General features: G+C 35.2%; 1 protein-coding gene across 1 annotated transcript in view; it reads right to left on the reverse strand.

Moving 5' to 3' along the window:
• Positions 1 to 24,375, reverse strand: part of LOC124364303 (T-box transcription factor TBX20-like) — a 95,791-nt gene extending 71,416 nt beyond the window's left edge. The window contains exons 1-2 of the mRNA XM_046819674.1: positions 24,162 to 24,375; positions 10,531 to 10,897 (exon numbers count right to left, since the gene is read on the reverse strand). Of these exons, the coding sequence (XP_046675630.1) occupies positions 10,531 to 10,897; positions 24,162 to 24,285 (491 nt within the window). The 5' untranslated portion in view covers positions 24,286 to 24,375. The remainder of the gene's footprint in view (positions 1 to 10,530; positions 10,898 to 24,161) is intronic.
• Positions 24,376 to 25,379: the final 1,004 nt, after the last annotated feature.

Below are 25,379 nucleotides of genomic sequence, written 5' to 3' on the forward strand. Positions count from 1 at the left end.
CTAATATCGTGTTAAGTACTATTCAGCTGATAATTGTTTTTAAATTTTAAACTGTTTACACTGTTTGAATTCACGCTTGACGATGGCATCTTTGATATTTAAAGGCCCCGTACAAAGCCTTTAAAATTATTAGACAATTGTGTGTTTTAATTTACAGCAATAACATTTTTTCAATACAAAGATCTCATACTTCACGAATAAAATATTATTTTAGAAAAAAATTATCATCTTTTTGTATTTTAACCCTTTTGTTGCATTCATATTTCGACCTCCACCGTAACGAGACTAAAAATTGATTTTTGAACATTTCTTTATCGATTTCGAAAAACTCCAAGTGTGTACTTATGCAGTGCATATTGTCTTCTATATAAGAAATTGTACCTGATACTCATGCGGCACTCACATATTAAATTTTTTTACAAAGTTCTCGTTGGGGAGTTTTTAAAAACCCGTTATAAAAACCACGTAGTGTGTTGTACAATGCAAACTGGCTCTGGACACCTGGACTACAAAGACAAAGGACAAATTAAACAATTTCCCGCGGACATATAGTGCGACATGTGAGGTACTAATGAAGGTGGTAACCCGAGCGGGGAAGGTGCCAGGCTTGCCAACGTTGCCAACTGAGGCCGCTTGCTAAAGTGAGAAAATTAACACACAACTTAATGATTCATCGGGCGAGCAGTTGCAGCTAAGCAAACACACATTAGTGGGGACACTGAGAAATATCTTCGGCAGAGAAATAGCGCTCGTTCCCGGACTAATAACAATTAATGAAACTGCTCTAATCAATCATCAGGTGGCGTGTTCCTCAGTTTAAGTACTCCTAATGTGGAGTTAAAAGATGATTTCTGCACCCGTAGTACGGTGTAACGTTTATAGTGTTCTGGAATTTTTATAGACAGCTCTTCTTAAAAACACAAATTTATGTTATTTATGTTTTGACATTGTACTTTTGCACATAACTATGGTGGGAAGGGTTGATTGAATTTGAATGTTGAGTTTCGATCCAGTTCACCTTCCTCTTAGAGCAGCGTCTGGAATCTGACGCTGTCTCAAACTTTTTGTGCAGGACAGTATGTCCCGGAAGACTTAAGTGGTTTCATGAATGCGATGCTATCTAATTAATGAAAGGTTAAATATAAAATACACATCTTAAATTAATACAAAGATGATTACGAACTCTAATACAATAAAACATTGATGCGTGTGTTTGCGCGTGTTAAATACCCGCTCATTACACTTTGCGTTTGCAGTGGATAAATTAACCTATACGTTAAATTTACTATTTATATGTATTTTAACAACTTTATTAACTAAGCGAAATTAATTTTTTGCTGTGTATTTGAGGGGATCCGTTCCACTTCCCAAATTTTCAATTTTTTCAATTAATCTGATAGTAAACGATTGTGGTTATTTAATTAATTCATTATTACTGACATGTACTGTTGAAAGATCTTTCTCAACACTGAAACGGGTCAAGAACTTTTTAAGTACAAAATGGGCAATGAGCGGTTGACTGCAGTTTCTTTCTATCCGCTACGGGAAAATATCAGTTTCTGCAGAGCAAGTACTAGATACAATGGCTCAGAACTCAAGAAAAATTTTATTTTTGTAAAAACTCTTTTACATATTATCATTTCTCAGTATTTATTTGTTTAGTATGTGCTGTGTTTTGCAGACAATAAAGTAACTTTTTTGTAATTAAACTACTATACAAGTCTAATCAATATCAATTATTAATAAGGCAGTGCCTCCACAATTATGAATATCAATCGTCAATACAACCTACTCAAAGACATAATATCTTAGTGCAAAATTGACTATTCAGGGGGAGGCCTCCCCAATCTCGTCTTGATCTCCCACGATTTTTTTGCTACGTTCTTGATTGCTGGGGAAATATGTTAATAAAAGTAGATTCGAAAAATATAAGAACTGAGTTGGCAAAAAGATCAATTCAGTTAAGTGACTACTTCTCTGCAAGAGCTCGCAGACTGCAGAAGCCGTCTCACGACCATTGTCTGGCCGCTATCATGACCATTGTCTAGCCGCTATCACGACTATTGTCTAGCCGCGTGCGCCGCACCGTGCACAGAGTATCGGCGGTAACGACCGGAATGTAAGATGGCGGCCGATTCCTGCAATAAATCCACTGAGCAGAGCGCCGCGTTAATGACAGAATCTTCTTTCTATCACACGCAGATGGTGTAGAAGGCCAATAATGCCTGTATAACCACATTAAAGCAACCCTAAACACAGCGAAAAGTTTAAATAGTTCAGGTATATTATAGAATACGAGTAGATGCCAAATTTTGTATACTTTTACGTCTTTTAGAAAAATACGTTTTTTTTTTGTATTAGGAGATGGTTGAATCCAATAAACAACTTGAAAAAGATATTTAGTTTTCACCAGGAAATACGCTATTCACCACAACCTCTGTATATGAAAAAGTTAAAACTCTATGAGCCAAACTAACTGAGCCAAATATACATGAAAACAAATGGCAAAACAGTCAAGTGGGAAAATACCAACAATGTCAACAGTATTGTAATTTTACATGTAACAAGTCATATGATATATACTAAACACAGAGAGAAAATCACACACGTTATGGTCAAAATAACCAAAGGCTAATGTTAATAACAGTAAAACATAAATAAAAGTTATTTAAAATCAAAAACTCAAACAAATTAAAGATCTTAATAATAAAAACCAACGTCATTTTCGAAAAATAACTACTATGATTGAAAAAAACCTGACTGCAGATAATTCTACTAACTGTCAGATTATACAATTTTATTATTGGGTAAAAAATTGTGAAAAAATTAACTTTTATTTTTATAGATAGTGATTTTGAAAGATGAGTATGATGAGAATAAATAAAAAGTCTTTGGAGTCACTGGACAATTGCTTCAAAAACATTTCTTCAGCAATAATATTTTTCACAGACCCTAATTCGACCTTCTTCACACATTACAGTCGTCTACAGATAAATGCAGTACGTTGACGAGATTTCGTTTATTCTTTAAGGCTTGTTGTTGCTAGGGTCTTGAGGTGGGTGAGTACCCTATAAGGAAATATGTGTTTAAATCTTTCACATTGTTCAATCCGAGATCTTATCAAGCTAAAAAGGTGGAGAGACGGTAGATAACAAGGTATAATAATCGTGCAACTAAAAAGTGTTAAGGCTCCAGAGTTTCATGCAGAATTTTCTCTGACTCAAATTTAAAGTTCGGTGTTCAGACCTAATGACCCAACAACATTATGGCATGCCACAATAATGTTTGTAGAAACACCTCGTCAAGACCACCGGGTAGTTTAGGCTCTTGGGAAATTAAAAGACCCTAAAGAGACAATTAACTTTTGTCCAGAGCGCTACGGAGTGAGGTCTAAGACCGCGAGACCCAGACCCATCCTGGGCTGTCCTCACCACACAATAGTCCCTATAAATCTCTAGAGGCCATTGTTTAACCTGTTTACACGAAATTAGGCTTGTTTATCTGTTTAAACTCGGATTTACATCACAAAGCGGCTCGCTGTGTGAATTGCGTGCACGGATCCCCCACGTGTCTTCACACCTCGAATACCAATTTGAATTCTACGGGCGAATTATCGCTTGTTTTCCATAATGATATGTCTGCGAGGAGTTACGACAAGGTGTGGATTTGGCGGGGAGCGTACTCTGACTTTACGATCGGAATTCAGCGTACATCATTGACGACGTATGTGACGGCGATATGTATTGTGAGTGCATCATTCTTCCGCCCAGTGACGCAAAGTGATTTCTTTTCCTAGAGTTTGAGACGCAAGGCAGGACCTGCTACGCGTAGGTCTCGCGGTTGCGTCACTGGGAGGAGACGAGGGGGTTCGTACTTTAACAGCTCATAAGATGTGTAATAATGAAAATGTCAATGGATTTATCACTGGAAAAGATGCACGTTAAGGTCTAGATGTAACTTGCCAAATTACTCTTGATATAAATATAAATTTTGGTATAAAAATGTATGGAAGGTGTTTAGAACTGATTTTTAAATCCATTAATAAAAAATAGAGGATCCTTTGATATATTTTCCGAATAATCGCTGACGCAACAATAGAACCCGCGAAGAGCCATAATTTGACAAGAAATATTCTTGGATTGGAACTTTTATATTTTAAAATATTTTTAATACATTTCTTAATTTTCTCCAAAACTATTTATAGATTGAACAACACAAAAAAACTTAAAATATAAATATTTTAAATTAGCCATTTTAAAATTCAAACACGTAATCGTTAATGTTCTTGGCCTCCATAACGGGGGTTTTTAAATTATATTTTCTAAAAAACATTTTTTTATATTTATTTTGTAAATGTCTGCAGTTTTGAACAAAATATTTCGACGAACGCTGATTTCTCTTTCAAAATGTATAAACTACATTTTGCGTTTAAATACCTTTAGATCCATAACAGAGGCCGTAGTGTTTATGTGGTTTTTAAGACATTAGAGGCTACTCATGTATGTCCCCGGAATACTTCAACGTGTTAAAACATTTAACTTAATAAATGACAATTTTTTATCCAAAACATTATTTTTTTAAATTGAACTTTTCTCATTAAGTTTCTAAAATTTGTATAAATAGAGGATCAAAGATATTACTACAATAACAAAAACTCTCTAATATCAGTTTCGATTTTTTGTGTAAAATTGAATGTCCTTTAGTTTATCAGAATACACCCAATTTTAAGCACTAAATTATGGCCCAAGTCCTGCACATAAATCACATTCCAATTTTATAAAGAGTTTTGGAATTTTCAAAACCTACTTCAACTGACAAAGGAGGTACGGATTTGTGGTTGCAGAGAATAATCATTGACGAATTTAGAAGTGGAGTTTGTAAACAGATTTCCACACATATACAGTAGGAAATTTTCAGAAAATAATCAAACATGGAATTGGGAGTAAGTAGCAATAAAAGACCATTATTAGCAATGGGTGTTTTCGTTGAAGATTCAACAATCGAGAAGGCAGACTCCTCGGAACCTTCCTGGAACGAGGAAATTCCAAACTCCTTGGAATTGTTGGAACGCAGGGAATAAGTGGTTATGATGTATTATCAATCATAAGCGTGCGGCTGGAGACAAACTGCGGCGCCAACGTCGATGAAAGTATTCAATTTGGCGTTGGCGATAATTAAGATTCCAGCGACGGTCGTGGAGCCCGCGGTCTCGGCCGATGATGAGGGGACAATCGCCACATGTCAGCGATAGAGATAGAGGCGGCGCTGTCTCAGCAGAATAATATCGAGACGATTTGCAGCGATTATAATGTGAACGATGTCACTGATGGGTCGAGAGTGAGTTATCGGCGCCTTGACTGTCGCTGACCCCCGGTTATCTTCTATCACTGCCGACATGTCATACGTCGCTGCCGACGTCGCCACTTCTCTTCAACACCTTCCTTCCGGCACCACGAATTAGACTTAATAGAGAGATCGCAACACAAAAAGAACAAAATTTGTTTTAATCCTTCAGCAGCAAAGGAATTTCAATTTTGTACTTTTGTATGCATTCATTGTCCAAGCATTGTCCAAATAAGTCCACTCAAAAAAATGTTAGTTGACGATGAAATTATTTTTAATGTTGACATGAAAGTAATGCTTCGAGCACTGTTTTGATATTTTAATTGTGGCTCCCACTTGTGCTGCAACACAAAAAAATTTATGCCTCTCAACTGTAGCATCTTTGTTACTCCTCGGCTTGTGCAAGCGTACCTTTAAAGTGATTGTGTTCGCTTCTGCGTTAACGTATTTCAATGAAAAAAGTACCGTTGGAATTTTTAGAAAAATTGCAATACAATGAGTATCTTGTACATTTGTTATAACTAATGCAAAACAGCTGGTACCTTTCAACTGATAAAATGTTTGTTACTTCTGGCTTGTACAACCGTACCTTTAAAGTGGTTGTGCTCGCTTATGCGTTGACGTATTTCAATGAAGTACCGTTGGAATTTTTATAAACATTTTATATATTTAGTATATTGTAGATTTTATTATAACCATACCGGCTTTTTGAATTGGTTTTCAACATTTTCATCAACAAGCACCGTTTCGTTAATATTAAACAATTCACACAATTATTTTTTTTTACTTTTCCTATTATTTGTCATAACCTATGTGCAAAGTGTGGTATATGTAGCCTTACTATTTTTAGAGATAATAATTTGTTTTAAAAAATATATAAAAAATACAAAATGGCAGCTAGCGGCTAAACGACACCTTTCTCGACCTATGTTTACAAAACATTTTTAGACTGCCACCATGAGTAATATCAGCAAAAGAAGGTTGTGACACCCTTTTGCGTACACCTATAAAAAGAAATGCATACACTAGATCAGTTTTTAAAGGCATACACTAAGTGTAGGTCTGAAGTTGTCAAATCAACTAAGGAATGCTTAGACGATGTAGATTTTGTAGTTGGTAAAAATCAAGTTTAGAGATTCCGAAGGTAAGTTGAAAAAGTTCTTGCTTGCTCCAGGGTGTATAAGTGGAAGTCCGAAGCGCCTAGCGGCAGCGGGATCGCGGCTCCTAGGCAGCCATGACGAGTGTTGATGAAACGCTGTCGTCAAACTACTGTCAGACAGGTTTGGACAGACAGTGAGGTTGGCTTATCAACTGGCCGTCATCCACTCTACTTTTTACCTTGAATATTCAACATTCATCAACAGTCCAAATTATATCTGACAATCTGTCTGGAGAAAATCTTCATCCAGCATGGGCTTTGTATGTATTAGAATGAATCGTCTACACTTGTTCCGTGATGAAAATGTCTTCCGGAAGTGATCTTCAACAGTTTTACCTTTGATTGTATTAGTTTCTTTCACTAAGAAGAGCAATAAATTGTTTCTTTGAATAAAGTCTTCTTGAATTCAAAGTCAGTTCCTTGTTTCTGTGTGAAACACCTTCAACCAGCAATGATCATTTAGTGTACAATATTATAGAAGAGCAATAGCTTGATTCTTTGAAGAAAGTCTTCAGTCATTAAGATCATGCGATCTTTTTGAATTCAAAGTCAATCTCTTATTTCTGGTGTGAAACGCCATCTTTCAGCGATGATCGTTCAGTGTACAATATTATAGAAGAGATTCATTGAAGAAAGTCTTCAGTCATTAAGACTATTTCAATCTTTTAGAATTCAAAGTCACTCTTTTGTTTCTGTGTGGACACCTTTACCCAGCAATTATAATTCAGTGTAGAATTCCATAGAATTCAAGGTTAGTTCTTTGTATTGGATCTTCACCACGTTCATAGTAGTTGAGAACAAGGTAAATCCATGACATGATAGTGAAGGAAGATGAATGGAGACTTGCAATAGTTGAGGAAATTTGCAAGAATCTCTGAACATACCGCAAATTTAAATCGAATAATTTCAATGAAAAGTCGGCCCAACAAAACATAAAAGCGAGCTAGTAAGCATATGTACTTCCATGAAATGTTCCTTCTGGATTTGATAACGATGCAGAATAATTCAATAAACACGTAATTTTGACTTTAACAACTGAATTGTATTGTTCCCTGGAAGGATTCGCCTACAGAAACAGCAGGCAAGAAATCTCCTTAGTATGGAGTTGACAATGAATATGAATGAGTCAAACCAGACCTCAAAATCACTTATTCCCTTGGAGGAGAATAAAAAAGCCGGGCGAGCCATTAAAAGGGTGGTAGTCTGACACGTGTAGGCAGCAGTGGGCAATGGGTTAAATTAGTGTTATCTCGACCGAGGAATGTCGGATCTGGTTTTTGTGACCGAATCGTTCTTCCAGGTATCTGGAGACGCGGAGCTCCGGCGACCACCGCGGCTACAAATTGAGCCATCCAACTCCTATCGGGACACCTGTTCTGTCCTGGGCCCGCTGTTTTATCAATCAATCTCCTGATTAGCTCTGACTGCCTAGAGTCATTGCCGACAGATTTACAAGTCATCCGCCCCATCCGGCTCACAGATAGCGTCTCGATCGGAGTTTGCATGTTTAAATACGTTATAAATCTATCTGCTGTTGAGCAATTTCAAGCCGTTTAGGGCTAATCCGGTAGCAGTTTACTTCACGGAATTGGGTCTGGGCGTATTCTACGTAATAACGTTGGCATCAGACAATGCGACCCTTTTGCGTTTCCTTGTTTGTCCCTTTTAGAAATAGCACGTTAACACACAGAAAGATCAGTATGTTAACCCTTACTTAGGGTTCATTGGCCCTTTCGCAAGTTTCCTTGTTTATTCATTTTAGAAATAGCATGTTAACATACAGAAAGGTCAGTAGTTTCCTTACTTAGGTTTGCTGCATCATCCCATGCAAAGATTCTAGAATTCTCAAGTTCTAGCTGTTTTCATTTTAAGTTTTGAGCGGCAATGCGTAGTCGGCACAGATGTTTTTCAGAATACAGAAGGCTGCAACGTTTGGAAACGAGGCATCCTTCCTAGTACTGGACAGAAGATGTGGTGTTAATTGACGGACTTTTAAACTTGTCAACAGCCGCTAAAGATGTGGTATAGAACCGAGTGGTATAGAACCGTTAGAAGTTCTCGGAGTAGAGGAGTAGAGAGAGGAGGAGGTATAATCGCCAGCGAGGTTTGGATTGCAGAAGAAAGACTCGTGGAGAGGGGCTGACAGCACCACAAAGCCTGGACCACCAACCTTGCAGTCACGATACTTTAATTGCATTAGCCCGTGTTGTGCCTAGCTTAACAAGATTTTCTGCGGGCCCGGACCGACACAATGGTCTACCAGGAAGTGTTACCCCCTGGACAAGTGGGCTCGGCGACAATGGGTGCCCTTGGTGCAGCACCCCGTGCACCGGCCACGCAGAACACCCTCCGAGACTTTGGCGCAGTCGGTGAAAAGGGGTTCCTAAGACAATAGCTGACCTAGTGGTCGAACAATAGGAACAATAAAGCAATCGCCCGCAATGCTATTCGTGTGCGCTCAGCAGGAATTTACAATTTGTTTGTTTGCACCCAAGAAAATTAGTTCTGTCCTTCCCAAAACATAAACAAAGTACAAAGCGATGGGCATTTTAATTGTTTCCCTCACTGCAAATACTCAAAAAATATTCGGAAAATTCACAAGAACCGAGGGAAGTCTACACTCAAATTAACAAACTTCAGCAAGTCTTCACACCTAATGATGACAGCAGGTAATCCCGGGCAGGAATTAACACAAGGAAGTAATCAACAAACGGTTGTCTAACAAGGGACTTAATTACGCGCTGATGAAAAACCAACAAGACTAAGCTGATTATGACCATTGGCTGACACGTCGTCCTTAACCTCGCACGGACTACATTGTGCGTAATGAAATCCAAATAAATGATTAGGTGCCATATTTTACACTATTGTCGGCCCGCGGTGCTATGCGCAATAAATTGTCCGTTTCTGTAGCTCAACAGTTGGCAAAGCAAATAACTCAAAGTGTAATAATTTTCCAGTGGGACCAAGATCTCACAGTTCGTCTGCCGTGACGATATAAATCCCACCGCCATTACCACAGCTGATTAATGTCTTGCTTTAATCAACCCGATTTATACACTTTCAATTTTCTGTTGTGACCTCATTTAAAGCTTGTTTGTTATAATATATCTACGATACGGCGAACCGGTATTCAATTTCAACTTTAATTTATTGCACCAACTGTTTTGACAGTCTCTGAAAGCGTCAGGAACTCATCTTCTTCGCAGATCCATTCGAAATGAATGGGTTTAGTTGGAAAATCTCAAAAACATAGTTGTTTATATCTCCAGGAAGTCAGTACACAATTACGTATCCTTAACACAATTTAAGATGGTTGAGGAATAGGTGATTAAATTCTCTGTTATTCATTGTGGTTAAATAAACTCCACCATGGTATCGAGGAATGGTAGAAATTATTCGTGGGATTCGAGGGCCATTTTTAACAATTTTACGATTTCGACATGGCATCTTTATATAAGCTGTTTGGCATTAACTCACAGGCATTACGGAGAAAGTTCTAATGATATTCAATCTTCATTACAACTTCGTCAGAAGATCTCTAAGTGTTAAGTCATCAAGACCGTGTTGAGTTTTGATCGCCTCTAAACATTTCACAATATTAATAACGAATGCAGGAATGGAAATTTCCCAAGTCTTTAAATAATGATTTTTGTAATTCTGAACTAAAAAGATCTGTATTGTGCATGGTTGATTATAAAGACATGTCCGAAAATACGCCTGAAATACCTGTGCAATACGCCTTATTCAGGGTTTCAGACATCGAAGGATCAAATGTGAAGAAGTAACTCTCCTAACGATGAAGCAAAATCATTTCAAAGAGACGCTGAGTTATAGAGACATAATTATACTATATCATTTTTACATTTTCTTTAATCTTTGCAGAATTTAGTTGAAGCTCTTAGGTGGCACTGATCATATTTATTGGTCTGAATCCTCTACGCTGTAAGAATACTAATCCTAGAAGCTGAGTACAAACAGGTGATGAAAGAGTTCCTCACGACTCTAGGTATCTACTGGTAACTGACCTGCCGGTCTTGGTGATGATCATCTCTGTCCCCAGGTCGTGGAACTTGTCCCAGAGTTCCTTGGTCTCCAGGTGGCACTCCGCCCCCAGCAGTTCTTGGCAGTTACACCGCCTCCTCACCTTCAGCCTCCCCCCGAGTCCCGCCCCCGATCCCGGTCCCGGAGACTCTCTTTCTCGGTCCTCCTCTTCACTAGCACACTCCGAGACCGTCCGCTTCCTCAGTCGGGCCTCGCCCTCGCTCTCCGAACACTCCTCAACGTCCACCTCCACGTCTTCTTCCTCTTCTTCGTAGTCACTCTCTGGCGCGCTTCTGTCGCTGTCCCCGCGACTGCTCGGTACCCTCCGACTTCCCCCCAGGGAGAGCCGGCCTGCAACAAGACACCTGAGTTTTAGTCGCAAGTGGTTATCTACTTCCATAGTCAATGATCACTCTGCTGTTTAACTTCACCAGGAAGATCTCGAAATTCATTCGTTGCCCCCTTTTTGGATTAAATTGATAAATTAACTATGAACTAATGGCAACACTTCATCGGTAGCTTTTAGATTTGAAGGAAGTAGGCATACCTAATTAATCTAAGTGAACTAACCTAAGTGAAGATCTTTAACGTTCCAATACTTTAATATTTAGGATCTTTTTAAGAACTCCTCGTTCCTTAGTGCGCATTTGTCACTAAAAATTGTACTTCATAACTATGAGATTGTTTTTCTTAGTTTAAACTTGCTACCTTTCAAAATCTATATATATATATATATATATATATATATATATATATATATATATATATATATATATATATATATATAAGGTACACATATCTTACGTGGGTGAAACTACCTAGCGAAAAGGCTAAGTGCACTGAAATAACTCAGCATTTAAAAAAATTTTCTATACGTAAATTGTTTTATTTTTATAAAAAAAGGTTTATTATTAAGTGGATTCACATGTTCTCATTTTATATGAAGTCAGAAATCTATATATAACTTTTATCTGTTACAAAATAAATCATGATAAAATGAAACATTTATTATCATCTCAAAAAGTTCAAAACCATTTATTCATTCTTTTTTTGTTTTATAAATGCAAAAGTATCCTTAAAACTCAAAATTGAAGGTTGTAACTCACAATTCTTAACAAAAACGGTAAATTCTTGTGGATTAGTTGCAAATATAGCAAATAGATTAATAATTTTAATTTTAATTACCTTCTGTGAAGTATTTAGGAAACAAATTTATTAAAACAATTCATAGGTGGCTAAACATGAACTGATATTGTTTCTTTTACAAACAAATTGATAAAAACACATGTTTGGTGCTTGCTGTGCTTAGGGTTATTGCGAAATGAAGTTTTTGCTTTCAATTAAGTCTAGTAAAATCAGAGTTAATAGTGACGGGTTTCCAAAATTGTTTATTCTCAAAAACCCTTATTCGGACTGTGATAAAATGTACCGTAGAACTCACATTCACATATTTCATCCAAGACTTTTTGCAGTTTTGATTATTATTGCACAAAACGTATGTTTATAGGAAAACTTTATTATTTTATTACTCTATTTATTTAATACACATACAAAGCGTTGGGACATTATTGGTTTGTTCATAATTTATGTCCTTGGTAATGATTTACAATGAATTGATGTACACAAAATTTTAATCATTGATTGAAAGTCCCTAAAAGATAAAGATGTCGTATCACACTGATATTGATTAATTGGAAGCGATCATAAAAGTGGCATTGGTTCCACCTTATTCCTGCACTCTCCTAATTGGAAATCAGTTAATTGTTTACTACCCTATTGTTACTGCCACAATTAAACATTATACACAGCAACGAGCTGTAACACCCGCATCGGGACAACACTACAGCTGTGCTAGAAATAAAAACTAGCGGTACAGTTTGATTCAATTACCTTCAAGCAACTTATTTACCAACTGCGTCACGCCAATCGTTAAAATTACAAAATCGAATCAAAAATATCACATAGGGGACAAAACTAAGGCGGGTAATTGACAGTAATTTTTGTTTGTCCCGGGTCTAGTTAATTCGGAACAGCTTCCAATTATTTCACACGTAATTGACACGTTTAGTCTATTTCTGAGTAGTCCTTGTGTATTGTTACCATTAGCTTTGTGAATACCTGTCATATTGTATTGTATAATATACAACTGGAGGAAGCTCTTTTCACAATGCAAGTCTTTCAATGCATAGAAATATTCGTATGTGAATATTAATCTGTGAAGAACAGCAGTGGAAGAAGACCTCACTTTTAAAAATAAATCTAAAAAGCAACATTAAAGTCTTAAAAAAGCTCTATCAAAGTTTGATAGTAGAGATAAAAATAAAAATAAATTTTTAACGTTTTTTTAAATCGTCCGCTTGCCTAAAAATAACGATTTTCAACTCATTTTCATATTTTAAAAATTATAACTATTCAATTTTAAATCGTTGTCATGATTCTCAAGAGAGATCAACGCCAAAAGGATTGTCAAATATACAAAAACAATTGTTGAAAGTCCAAAAGTGGTCCATAATATTCTGGTTTAAATATCCTTCATAAATGCAATGTTTAGACTATAATTAATTAGTAACATAGAAATCGTACTATAATGAAGGATAAGTGTCCAAACAATTAATTTCGTTCTACAATGTTTCATTATATATTTATAATGTTTTCCATACTATTTAAAAAATAAAAGTTTTGAAAAAGTTGTTTTAATACTACTAAACACTTAATATTTTATCACGTCTTTCAACAACAAGGCTGTCTTCATCAAACATTGCAAAAAAATAAATACAGCACGCAAGCTCCATCTTCAAAATTAAAAAATTCATGGTTTTTCTTAATTAAATAAAAAAAAAAAAACACTAATCGAATCCTGATATTTTTGAGTGTAACAAAATAATGACGCAACTGGGGAATCAAATTTTTTATCTTTTAATACTTAATACTTCGTAATATGGTTACCACTAAAAGTTTCTTAGACATCCTTAACTCAAAATTCTTTTGTACGCCACCCGAGAAAATAGGTCATTTCCCAATAAAAGAATAAAACCACTCCTATGTAAATTTTGACTCAGTGTGTAATACACATTTTACAACATACATGTACCTTCCACATAATTTATTTTAAATTAATTAAACAATACGGTACTTCTTCTAGCTTTACAACAAAATTTCCTTATTCTTACTTCCTTCCGGAGCCTTTTTGCCAATAGCGCAGTGTAGCGGGTACGGCGGTTATCGCGAGATAACCTAATCAAGCAACGTCGATCGTGGCTGCTGCTTGGATCGGTTACCGCTAAGCGATCCTGTTCTTGCAAGCAGCCTGCCCTCCCGACCATTGATGGTTCGGAAATCATCTATAAGTCGTTGGTCTTCAGGTTGAGTGTTAGAGAGGACTCCTAACCCCTAACTGTACTTTGATTTTTGTTGGGATTTCTACGTCTTAAGAAGACTATTGTGGAGAGCTAACTGAACTACCCGACTAGAAGCTCGGCGAGCAAGCCTGTGTGCGCCTGGCACCTGTCTACCCACTACAAGCCTACCCACCACTTTCCATACAATTACCATTTATACACTACTGATTTATTAGCTTTTAATTTCACGACGATCTTGTCTTTCTCTGCTTCGACGGACGCTTCACCTGCTCACCGGTTTGCTTAATGACGGTCCGCGCCAACTGAAAGTACACGCTGGGCAAACGGTTCATCATCATAGGAGAGCGTTAGGGAGGAAGCCGTGTCGTGGGTACAATTTAATACAACTGCTATTATAACTGGTAATATAGAACACTAACGGTTGTTGACCTTATAAGTATCCAAAGTATGTTCTGGATGTATACAAACATCACAAACTATTATCATAACTACGATGCTATAGCTGGTAATATAGAACACTAAAGGTTTTTGACCTTATAAGTATCCAAAGTATGTTCTGGTTGTATACGAACATCACAAACTATTATCATAACTACGATGCTATAACTGGTAATATAGAACACTAAAGGTTTTTGACCTTATAAGTATCCAAAGTATGTTCTGGATGTATACAAACATCACAAACTATTATCATAACTACGATGCTATAACTGGTAATGTAGAACACTAAAGGTTTTTGACCTTATAAGTATCCAAAGTATGTTCTGGATGTATACAAACATCACAAATTATTATCATAACTACGATGCTATAACTGGTAATATAGAACACTAAAGGTTTTTGACCTTATAAGTATCCAAAGTATGTTCTGGATGTATACAAACATCACAAACTATTATCATAACTACGATGATAGTGTAGTTTTTTGAAATTCTTACCCTACAAATTGTGGATGGTTAATTATTAATAGCGGGCTATTGATTGATTGTTATTAATTTCTTACACATTTCAAAAATAATTGTGCGCCCTTTGACGCTAAAAAATATAACGAAAGTGTTTATTTAGTTTGTTTAATAATTTTAAACTATAATAAACTCAGTTTTATTCAAGTTTCCAAGAAGAAAATAGTATGAATAACATTTTATTTAATAGTGTTAGAGGAGATTTTATTTAATATCTAAAACAGAGAAGTGCGTTAATACCTCTCTCGAAAAACGTTCTAATTTCCCATAACCAACCCTAATAATATTTATTACATACAAAGCGCGTTCCAAACCCTTACAAAATGCTACCGACAGGATCTTCGTAACGATTTTATCTAATAGTTGTAACGGATTTTTTTATCATAAATGTTGAACCCGGATTCAAACACTATAGTTTGATAGCAATGGTACCCGGCATAAATATGTATAGTTTGTAAATTAATTCAGAGAACGTTGAAAATCATATACTTTCATGGCGATAAATTATTACTTTTGTCTCTTCCGGCCAAGAAAGCAAACTTTTAGAGAAAGGATGAGAAAGAGACCGTTTGTTAAACAAACCGATAATTGAAAAAATACTGCCTTTCAAAATTAAACTAAAACTAGCCAACTTACTTGACTGATAGATTTTTAGCACACACCGATTGTAAGAACGATGATATACACGGTAGTGTGTAAAGGGGATATGTTTGCAATTTTACACACTATTTAGCCTATCCAATTTAACAATACTTGCTTGTGTTAAAAATTAAACGTTGTAACTAGTGGGTCATGTATTTGTCGCCGGGTCAAGAATAAAAGTTAAAATGGTAATTTAATAACAAAGTTTTACATATAATTATAAAATACATACTAAAAACAGTACATATTGTATAGTAATCAATTTTGTATTTATGGGATCAAAAGTTTTCAAGTTTTTAGTTTAATTGAATAGTAGCAAAATAGTTATTCCTTTTAAACTATTAGTTTTTTGACCTATAACTAACGCAGAACAAACAAGCTAACTTTTGATGTGATTCTTTTTATTGTAGCTCTACTAGTTAGTTTGTGGTTACCTTTAAACTCGGGAATGTATTGTTTTTGGCCCGAGAGTAGAAAAATGTAACCACTCTAGAACAAATCTGTTTAAACTAAAAGGCTTTAGATTTCTCTTCAAACTGTTCGAAGCTGCTTCTGTTAGTAGAAATTATCATATTATAAATACTGTAGACTGTTAGTAACACAGTTTACGAAAAGTTGAAAATGAACAGATATTACCTTATAGACCTGCAATCTTGATTTAAGGTTTACAACGAGTTCAACACTGGCAGCTGTAAAAACTATAAGTTGCTTTAGTGGAGTATTGTTGTAATATAGTGCTGAATAACTCATTATATGTACGCAATGTACGGTACCCTCTAAAATCGTGTTCAAAAGTCTTCTTCAGTTTGATGTAGTAGCTACTATGTTCGTGTTATCTCGGAAATTATCTCGGAAACGTATTGTGTATCTATAATAAGGCATTTTTTACAAGAAGAACGGCACCCGAAGAGTTTTAGTACAGAATAGGACAAAATTTAAAAATCCCTATAGTTAACGCTAAACGTACTACAAATATAGCTAAAATCTACCGGTATTTTTTTAATTTTGACTGCTCCTTTAGTAAAAACCTTCTTCACTATTGCAGGTAAAGAATGATCTAATTTTATAGAGCAATGCGTTAACATTGAAACATACTCTCAACTGAGAATAAAAAATGCTAACGGTTTCTTTTTTAAGAAATAAATCAAACCTAAGTAATACAACAAAATATTATTATATTGTATATTAACTGTTTTATACTTGTTCAAATGTTTACAATAGAGGAATATGTTAAAACGATTTAGCAAAATATTGAAAAAGGAACGTGAATTATGATATTTAAACTTCTTAAAAATAAATCAAGAAAATGGAATAAATTAGGCACTTAATTATCAAATACTATAAATTTAACATTTATATGTTAAATGTTTTCCCATAATATTCCACCTGAGTCTATTTTGTTTCCACATTAACACCTCGTTTTGGCAATCTTGAAAATTATTTTGAACTAGTTGTTTCCCGCGGCTCCACACACAGTTTCTAAAATTGATGTCCATAACACGAACTTATGATGGAGCCATATGATACTTTTCAAGCGTAAGTAGGCATATATCATGTCCAGAGTTACGGAACTAACTCTTGTAAGTTTTTGCGTCTGTATGAGCATTTATGGTTCGTATAAATTATATTTCCAACTCCATAGCTGATTTAGCCTTGTGGGCTCGATCAAGAAATAGAAATACATAGGTTTTGAAACCCTGCCTCGTTCAAAACGTACTCCGGATCACAACTAGCGATTTATTTGTATTGCCTGTTTTCATTGGCATGAAACACGGATTCTTCCTTTAAACATTATTTTATTGGTTTAAATTTTCGGCTGTTATTTGTTGAAATTATATAGATATTATGTTTTAGTTACATCTTGAAATCAATATATTTTCATAAATCGCATAAATTAAAAACAGTTTCTTTTTGTTATCGATTGAAATAAACCATGTAAATTAGAGTTCGCTCTTGCTTGGGTTATAATTGTTTGTTTTTTGTTATAATAACAAACAAGCAACACACAATTTCCATTTCGGAACTTCCATAATTTGGAACGTTTAACAACATCGGGCCAACATCAAATTAATGACAGCCAACAGGCACTTTCAAATTACATTCCATTAATATCTCACTATATCTGGACCAATGTTAATTATATTCCCTGGAGAATTACTTGTCTTATTGGCCTTTTGAAGTGATTCTGAAAAATGTATAATTGGTATTCGTGGAATTCGATCATGGAGGCGCTGAATAATATTCCAATTTTGTTCTTTTTATTTTTTTATAATTTAAATTGAGTCTCCCAATCGGAAACCCGATTGCAGTCATAAACTAAATTAAACATTTCCTTAACTAGCCTTATGTAAACATATTTAGTTTGGTTTAGGTCTTTATTTAAACCTAACCGTTCATATGTTTCGTTCGTTGCAATTTTCAAACAGCCAACCCAATGCATTGTCTTGCGCGGGGTCAAATTCGCAACAATTGCATGCAATTTACTTGTTGCTTGCCAACATGTTGGGCTGGAGCTCCGCCCCGCCCAACCAACTGGTTGACGCCGCCATGCGGGCCGCTGGCTGGGAGCAATTACTTGCGATGCCATCCCCTGTAAAACGTACCCACTTGGCAGGCACTTCCGCGGGTATCACCTCTGTCACCTCATTAGCCTGGCAGCCTTCCTGCAGCTGATGACTGGGGTACACGGGAACATCGGCCTCCGATAGGAACCTCTGCAGGAAACCCGGGAGCGACTCTCTATGGGGACTATAAAATGCAAAGGGCATCTTTGGAATTCGTGAGGGGCTTCTTTGATCCAATTCCTTTAGACCCATTTAGACATTTCAAGTAACCCATGAGAATTTACTCCTGGTGATAGAATTAATATTGGATTGTGATAGGAACCTCTGCAGGAAACCCGGGAACGACTATATATGAGGATCCTAAAATCCAAAGAGTATCATTGGAAGTCGGAAGGGGTCCAGTTCTATAGAATCATTTAGACATTTCAAATAACCCATGAGAATTTACTCCTGGTGACATAATTAATATTGGATTGTGATAAGAACCTCTGCAGGAAACCCTGGAACAACTCTCTATGGGGACTATAAAATCCAAAGAGCATCTTTGGAAGTCGTGAGGGGCTTCTCTGATCCAACTCCTTTAGACCCTTTTAGACATTTCAAGTAACCCATGAAAATTTACTCTTGGTAACAGAAATAATATTGGACTGTGAACTACAGACGTAATTTAAAAACATTTCATGTTGGGCCGATGTTGTTGGACGCTACTTAACGTTGAGCAGTAGGCCTAATTCATACATCCGTAAATAGGTTGTCATTATGTCTTCTACAACCAGTTTGATGGAATATTTTTCGTGATAAATTTAACTAGTATACAGTACTATTTAAGGATCGGAGATGTTTTAATGTTTTACTTACTGTGACAAAATATAAATAAAAAATTGTTTAGAACAGACCAATAATATTTTACACCTAACGATCCAGTGTGTATTAGAAAAGTAGGGGCCTAAGGAAAATAATTACTAACATTGGTAACGATTCTTGAAAGTTAACTGGACTTCTAATAAAGTTTGTATTTGGTAATTATATGACAACTTATGAAAATTGTTTTACTGAACTGCGTTATTTGTATTAGAATCGCTAACACTTTACCATCCAATAATAGCAGTCCTTAAATATTTAATTTTGTTTGCGAGAACTTTTAAAATTATAGTCAATATTACTTGAAGACAAATAGAGAAAATTATTGAAAAAATTTGAAAATTGTGTTCAAAAATTTTAATCAATCAATAATTAATGATATGTGAAATTAGAAATTAGATGTGGGGTACTTTAACACAAAATGTTCATCATCACTTTCCCAATCTCCTGATAATTAGTTCCCGAAAAAATGATATCAGAGTATGAGCAGAATACTTTAATTGGAACGATCTTTCATAAACCCACTTCAGTTTCAGGAACCGTTATTTCTCATAAAACGTTGTTAGAATAACGCAGTGGATACAGCTCTTCTAAAATTCTCAATTGAAACTTGATTGAGTTTAATTCATAGTAAAATAATACTACTAAAAAGGAATAATATTACATGGATATTTTGGTTTATATGAAATGAAAGTTTTAGCGTACCTTAAGTTTCAAACGCTCCAATTTATCGCTATTTTGATTCAAATAATCCTGTATTAAATCTTGAAAGAAACGTTTTTCTAACCACTCTAGCTATTTTAAACAAACAAAATAATTTGTTAATAAATAAATAAAATATGTTTACATAAGAAAATATTTCATTTCGTTTATGACTGCGATCGGATTTCTGATTGGGAGACTGAATAGGCGTGATTATAAAATAAAAACAAAAAGAACAGCATTGGAAAGTTATTTATCGCCTTCATGATCGAATTCCATGAATATCAATTATACATTTTTAAGAATCATTCCAGTTGACCCATGAGACAAGTATTCCTCCAGGGAATATAATTAACATTGGTCCAGATATAGTGATATATTAATAGAATGTAATTTGGAAATGCCTACTGGCAGTCATTTGATGTTGGCCCGATGTTGTTAAACGTAATAGATTATGCAGGTTCCGAAATGAGAGAATTTGGCGGTTATTTGCTATGGATTTCCTTATTGTTTACTTCTTGTTGGTTTTAGAGCCTAAGCAAAATAAATTGGAGTACAGAGAGAGAGAGAGAGCAAGTAAGATGCCAATATCCCTAAGGATGGAATACCTTAAGGTCCATTTGTCAAGTTCCCACCTGTGTGCTTTCTACCGCTGAAGCCAATATTCAAACAGTTCGTTATTTTTTGTTTGAATTTCAAAATATTTTAAAAATTTACGGTCTAGATCTGTAGATGTACAAGTTTTTTTTTTTAAGAGTTACAAGCGTGCATACATACACTAATAATTATATAGACTTTGATCGGATAAGGCGGTTGCACTCCTATCGTAAAAGGTCTCCTTAGATGCTTTATTTCAATTGAGTAGCATTCTTAAAACGGTGTTTCTAAGCTCCAATTCACCTTCCTTTTAGTGCAGCGTTTGTGCTCTATGATGTTTTAGACACGATCTCTAAGCACGGTGGAGCAACCGTCATTTCTGCACATAACTGTAGGAAGGTTTGATTTAATGTGAATGTTGATTTTACCCCCAATTCACCTTCCTCGTACATTCCAGACGCTGCACTAAGAGTAAGGTGAGTTCGAGCTAAACTCAACATTCACATTGAATCAACACTTCTTAGATCTGGAATACTTTGAGGATTCACATTAAATTTAATAATGGCGGGAAACTGTTGCCAACCTCCCGCCACAATGCCAGCCAGTGACGAAAGGCGCGAGCAAGAACCGTAAATTCAGTTTCAACAAGCGCAATCAATGATTACAGTATCTACGACAATAGATTAGCCACGTTACGCTCGACCGGCCCAACAATCGACTGGCTTGGTATTTCGTAAAACAGCTCTTCTCACAGTTGGGCCATTTTGTTTTATCGGAGGCACAGTTCAAAACACGCTTTAATATCTACACCGTTGTAAACAGCGGATGATCAGACTCTACTGGTACAATTATCTTCTTAATTTAAGGAGTTTAAATGTTAAATCCATACTAAAGTTTAGTTTATGTATATAAGTTATATATATTAATAGTTGAAATAAGATACAAACAATAAATCCTACTTTTTGCTATAACATAGTAACAAAATGACCACCCTCTTTGCACTGAACTCTACGGAAGTGCGCTTGTGATTGAAACATAATCTGAACTATCTTGATTAAAAACTTGAGTGCATTAACCACGTTCACATATTAAAACAGTTTAGCTATTTATACTTATTACTTAAAAATCTGAGCTACTAATTTCAAAACAATTGGCAAAATATAATTTTTAGATTGTGATAAATGCGTTTAACCATGACTACAATGGAAAAAGCGTAAATTAATTGCTACAATATTGTATTTATTTGACGCTGTAGTAGTTGATATTTTGTTTTTTATTTATCAATGGACAAACCACGTTAAATTGATATTTTTAAATCGGTTGTTGTAGAATTATATATCTATATTTAACGTATAATATGAAATTAACTAATTATAAACAATATATTTATAATTTTCTTGCGCTTCAGTATAATTGATTGATTATAATACACATTAAAATTGATTACTTGACATTACTAAAAAAAAAACCTTCAATAAAAGTCGCCGATGATATGATTACCCAGCCGTTAATTACAAAAGTAGGCTACAATTGGCAAAGTCATTGAAGAAGGATAAATCAAAACTTAAAGAACTAAACCAACCAATTATTTCTGTGACGAAAGATTGAATTCGTACCTCCTACGTATCTTTCGTTAGTAAGTTAACATTATTTCTTATTTTCTAACTGTTCTAAGTAAAATAATCTGTTTTTTATGCTAATTTAGTGTAGACGAACCAGATTTAACCCGAAATATGGCAGGTAAACTACAATGGAAAATAGCCAAAACTGTCGACCGTTAGAAATAAACTAACCGAATCAGGAAAAAAATTAAAACGTTTATAGTGCATCAAAACGTAAGAAATTAAATTATCAGAATGTATATATATATATATATATATATATATATATATATATATATACACACATATTTATCTTACTGTCACCGACAAAGAAAGTATTTATCAATAATTTCGGGCAGGCGAGAACATTGACTGTGATATTTTACCATTAATTCTAGTAAATTTCCATTACAATATTGTTGTCACATTAATATCATCTTTAGTCCATAACAGCATCACAATAACCACATACAAAAGTGTAATTAAATAACACTCTAACTACAATTACCGAAATAGACCTACGCAATGTAAAATCTCGCTGAATCATATATTTATATCGCTATATCTATTAGACCTACATTCGTAATAATTACCCGATTTCCATTGAAATTGCGCAAACAAGTAAATATTCTACCGTAGAAATGTATATAAAATTACAATATTAAATGTTAATTAGGAATTAATTCACACATTACATAAATAAGTCCAAAAATATTAAAGGAAACCATGTTATTTTTCACGTTCCATTCGTTAAAATTTGTTATATACAATCCTAATTGGACCTATTTCTACAAATTTCCTCTCGAGTTATTTATAATTTATATATTTAAGTCTTGGAAGACCAAATGTATTAATTTTATTTCGATAACAGAGCTTATCTTATCTCATGATCATAAGGAAATTTTTTTTTGAATTAGAAATAATCTGTTAGGACCCGAGATAAGAAAATAAATTCATGGCCCAACTACTGCAGCTTATTTTGCAATATCCAGGGGTTAAATTATCAAATCATCCTTTCCACATTAATACATTAAGACACATTTTAAAAGGTTTCAAAGGTTTTTGTAATTTGACAGTGAATTCAAGATGCCAAAAATTATTTATCGCCATAATTTTTTTAATTGACCTTAAAAAATGAGCAAATATAACGATTTAATGATTTAAATAAATTACTCTGTATTTGCGCTGTTTACTGAAGAAAACATTACGGAAATTTCCCTAATTATTAAACTACGTTGACCGTTTTAGATATAAAAAAGTAACTACATGCATTTCAGTAATATAAGCTACATAAAATTAAACTAAAATAACATATTAACAACTTCGATATACATAGACTAAACATGTTTAACATTAGTTATGAAAGAGTTTTGTTACTTTATGGATTTTGAATACAAATGAAGCGGCAGTATAGTAATTATTAATAAATAGCCTATAACGCACATTTTAAATTAAAACACAAATTACATTATTGTGCGTTATTGTAAAGGCTAATTTAGATTACATGTAATAATGAAATATCTTTAGCTATAGTTTTATATAGTAAAGAGAAATATTTAAATACAATAAAGAAACTGTTATTTTTTTATCAACTTTCTTATAATTACAAATAATTATCACAAAAATAACCGTTATACAGACAATGATGCTTATTATGACATTTAGACATTTATAGCCTAAAATGAAGCTAACGACATTGTTCTTTTTACACATCTAACATTTATATATCTTTTTATAGTAATCAAATACTATATACACTTTAAACATAACATTTAACATTGCAATACGTTTTTCGTATGAAATTCTGTCCAAATTTAAATTATTTAAGAGTTTATCAGTTATTATAACAGTTTTTAAAGGTTATAACAGACCAACATTACTTTTAAACGTTAATATAAAATGTTAAAAATTAATTAGGTTGTAATACCTATATATTCAACAATTAATATAGATATTAAATCACAAACCAATTAGAAATATATTTTTAATCATGTGAGATGCATTACTTATGTGAGTATATTCTTTAAAAACAGTCCATTTGTACGGTTGAATTGAACAGGCACAAAAAGCTTATGAAAAGATATTCTATTTGTCAAATGAGGTTGAATTACACTATGAAATGCAAGTTCTTCGATAGATTTTACTATAATGTGTTGTTTTTATATACAGTCTATTATCAATTTAGAGGAACAAAAATTTCCCCTGATGGAGAACATCAATGAGATGTTCAACAGTAGGCTAATCTCCAAAAGTACTGAAACTTCACGAGTTTACGGCTAAGGTATAATTTATAGGTTATGGTTATTGTTGGAATGGTGTAAACTTACCAACAAGAGGTTGCTGACGCACCACAGGCCGAGGAGCTTCGCGAGCCATGATCGCCGCTATCGAGAAGTCGGTCGCCCTAGGCTTCGACACGAGCCCGTCTTCCTGCATAGTCCCTAGAAGCATCTCGACACTGACAGTTAACACATTTTACAACAGATGCGACGATTATGACGTATTTGGCAGATGTTGACAGGGCAGGAATCACGCACTGACTGGCGGGTCGTGTGGTGGTGCGCGCGTCGACCGGTAGACGGCAGGACGGTAGGTCCCGCCCAGGGGCGTGGCCACCGAGTGGCGGGGAGGGGGCGTGGCCGGGCGACAACATAACCTCTATGTGTGGTCCGTATCGTGTCGCCAGCTTTTCCCTTTTGTTCTCCCGTGGTCACCCTGTCAAAAGTCATTTCTTGCTCTGTTTAATTGCACATTAGCGGTTTATAGCGTACACATTCGGCGGAGAAGTAAGCGACGCGACGTAACGAGAGAAAGTCACGCGCCCCCGGTGATTAGTGTGCTGAAAGTGGCCAGAAAAACGGTTTGTGGTCTTTACAGACGTCCCGGCTATTGCCGAAACTCGTCCCTTTTTGTTTTGGGCGAGATGTTGGCGACAAACAGCTGCCCCCACATGTGGAACGACATAACCGATCTGAATTATACTGCCCAGCACGTAATGGATTGTCGGCTTCTCGAAAGAGAAGTTTAAGCGACTATAAACTAACCACAAACCGATGCCGTTTAGTGGAGCATGAAATGATGTATGCTTTACTTTCCACTTAAAAATCGGTTTGACTTCCTTGCGTAATACCCATGACACAGTGTATCGGATACGGCGGTTGTAGCAAGATAACCGTATCAAGCATGTGGAGCGCGGCTACTACTTGGGTGGGTGACCCACTTAGCGATCCTGTCCTTGCGAGCAGACCGCCCGCCTGGCCTTTCGTGGTGGTTCGGAAGTCATCATTAAGTCGTTGGTCCCCAGGTTAAGTGTTAGAGAGGGCTTATTAGTCCTTACTTTGCCTGGTACAATACAACGTTCTTTGGCTTGTTAATATTACTAAAGGAGAAAGCCCAAATTTCGACTAGGTACCTTAATTTACTTATGAACTGTCAACTATCAATGTAAAGGTGGTTTAATGACTCACACAATATAACTGTAAAAATAGTACAGCAAACATAATAAATTATAATTTTTTATTGTATAGGCCTGCTCTTTTCCCGAA

The sequence above is a fragment of the Homalodisca vitripennis genome, chromosome 6 (assembly GCF_021130785.1).
Source record: "Homalodisca vitripennis isolate AUS2020 chromosome 6, UT_GWSS_2.1, whole genome shotgun sequence".
Lineage (NCBI taxonomy): Eukaryota > Metazoa > Arthropoda > Insecta > Hemiptera > Cicadellidae > Homalodisca > Homalodisca vitripennis.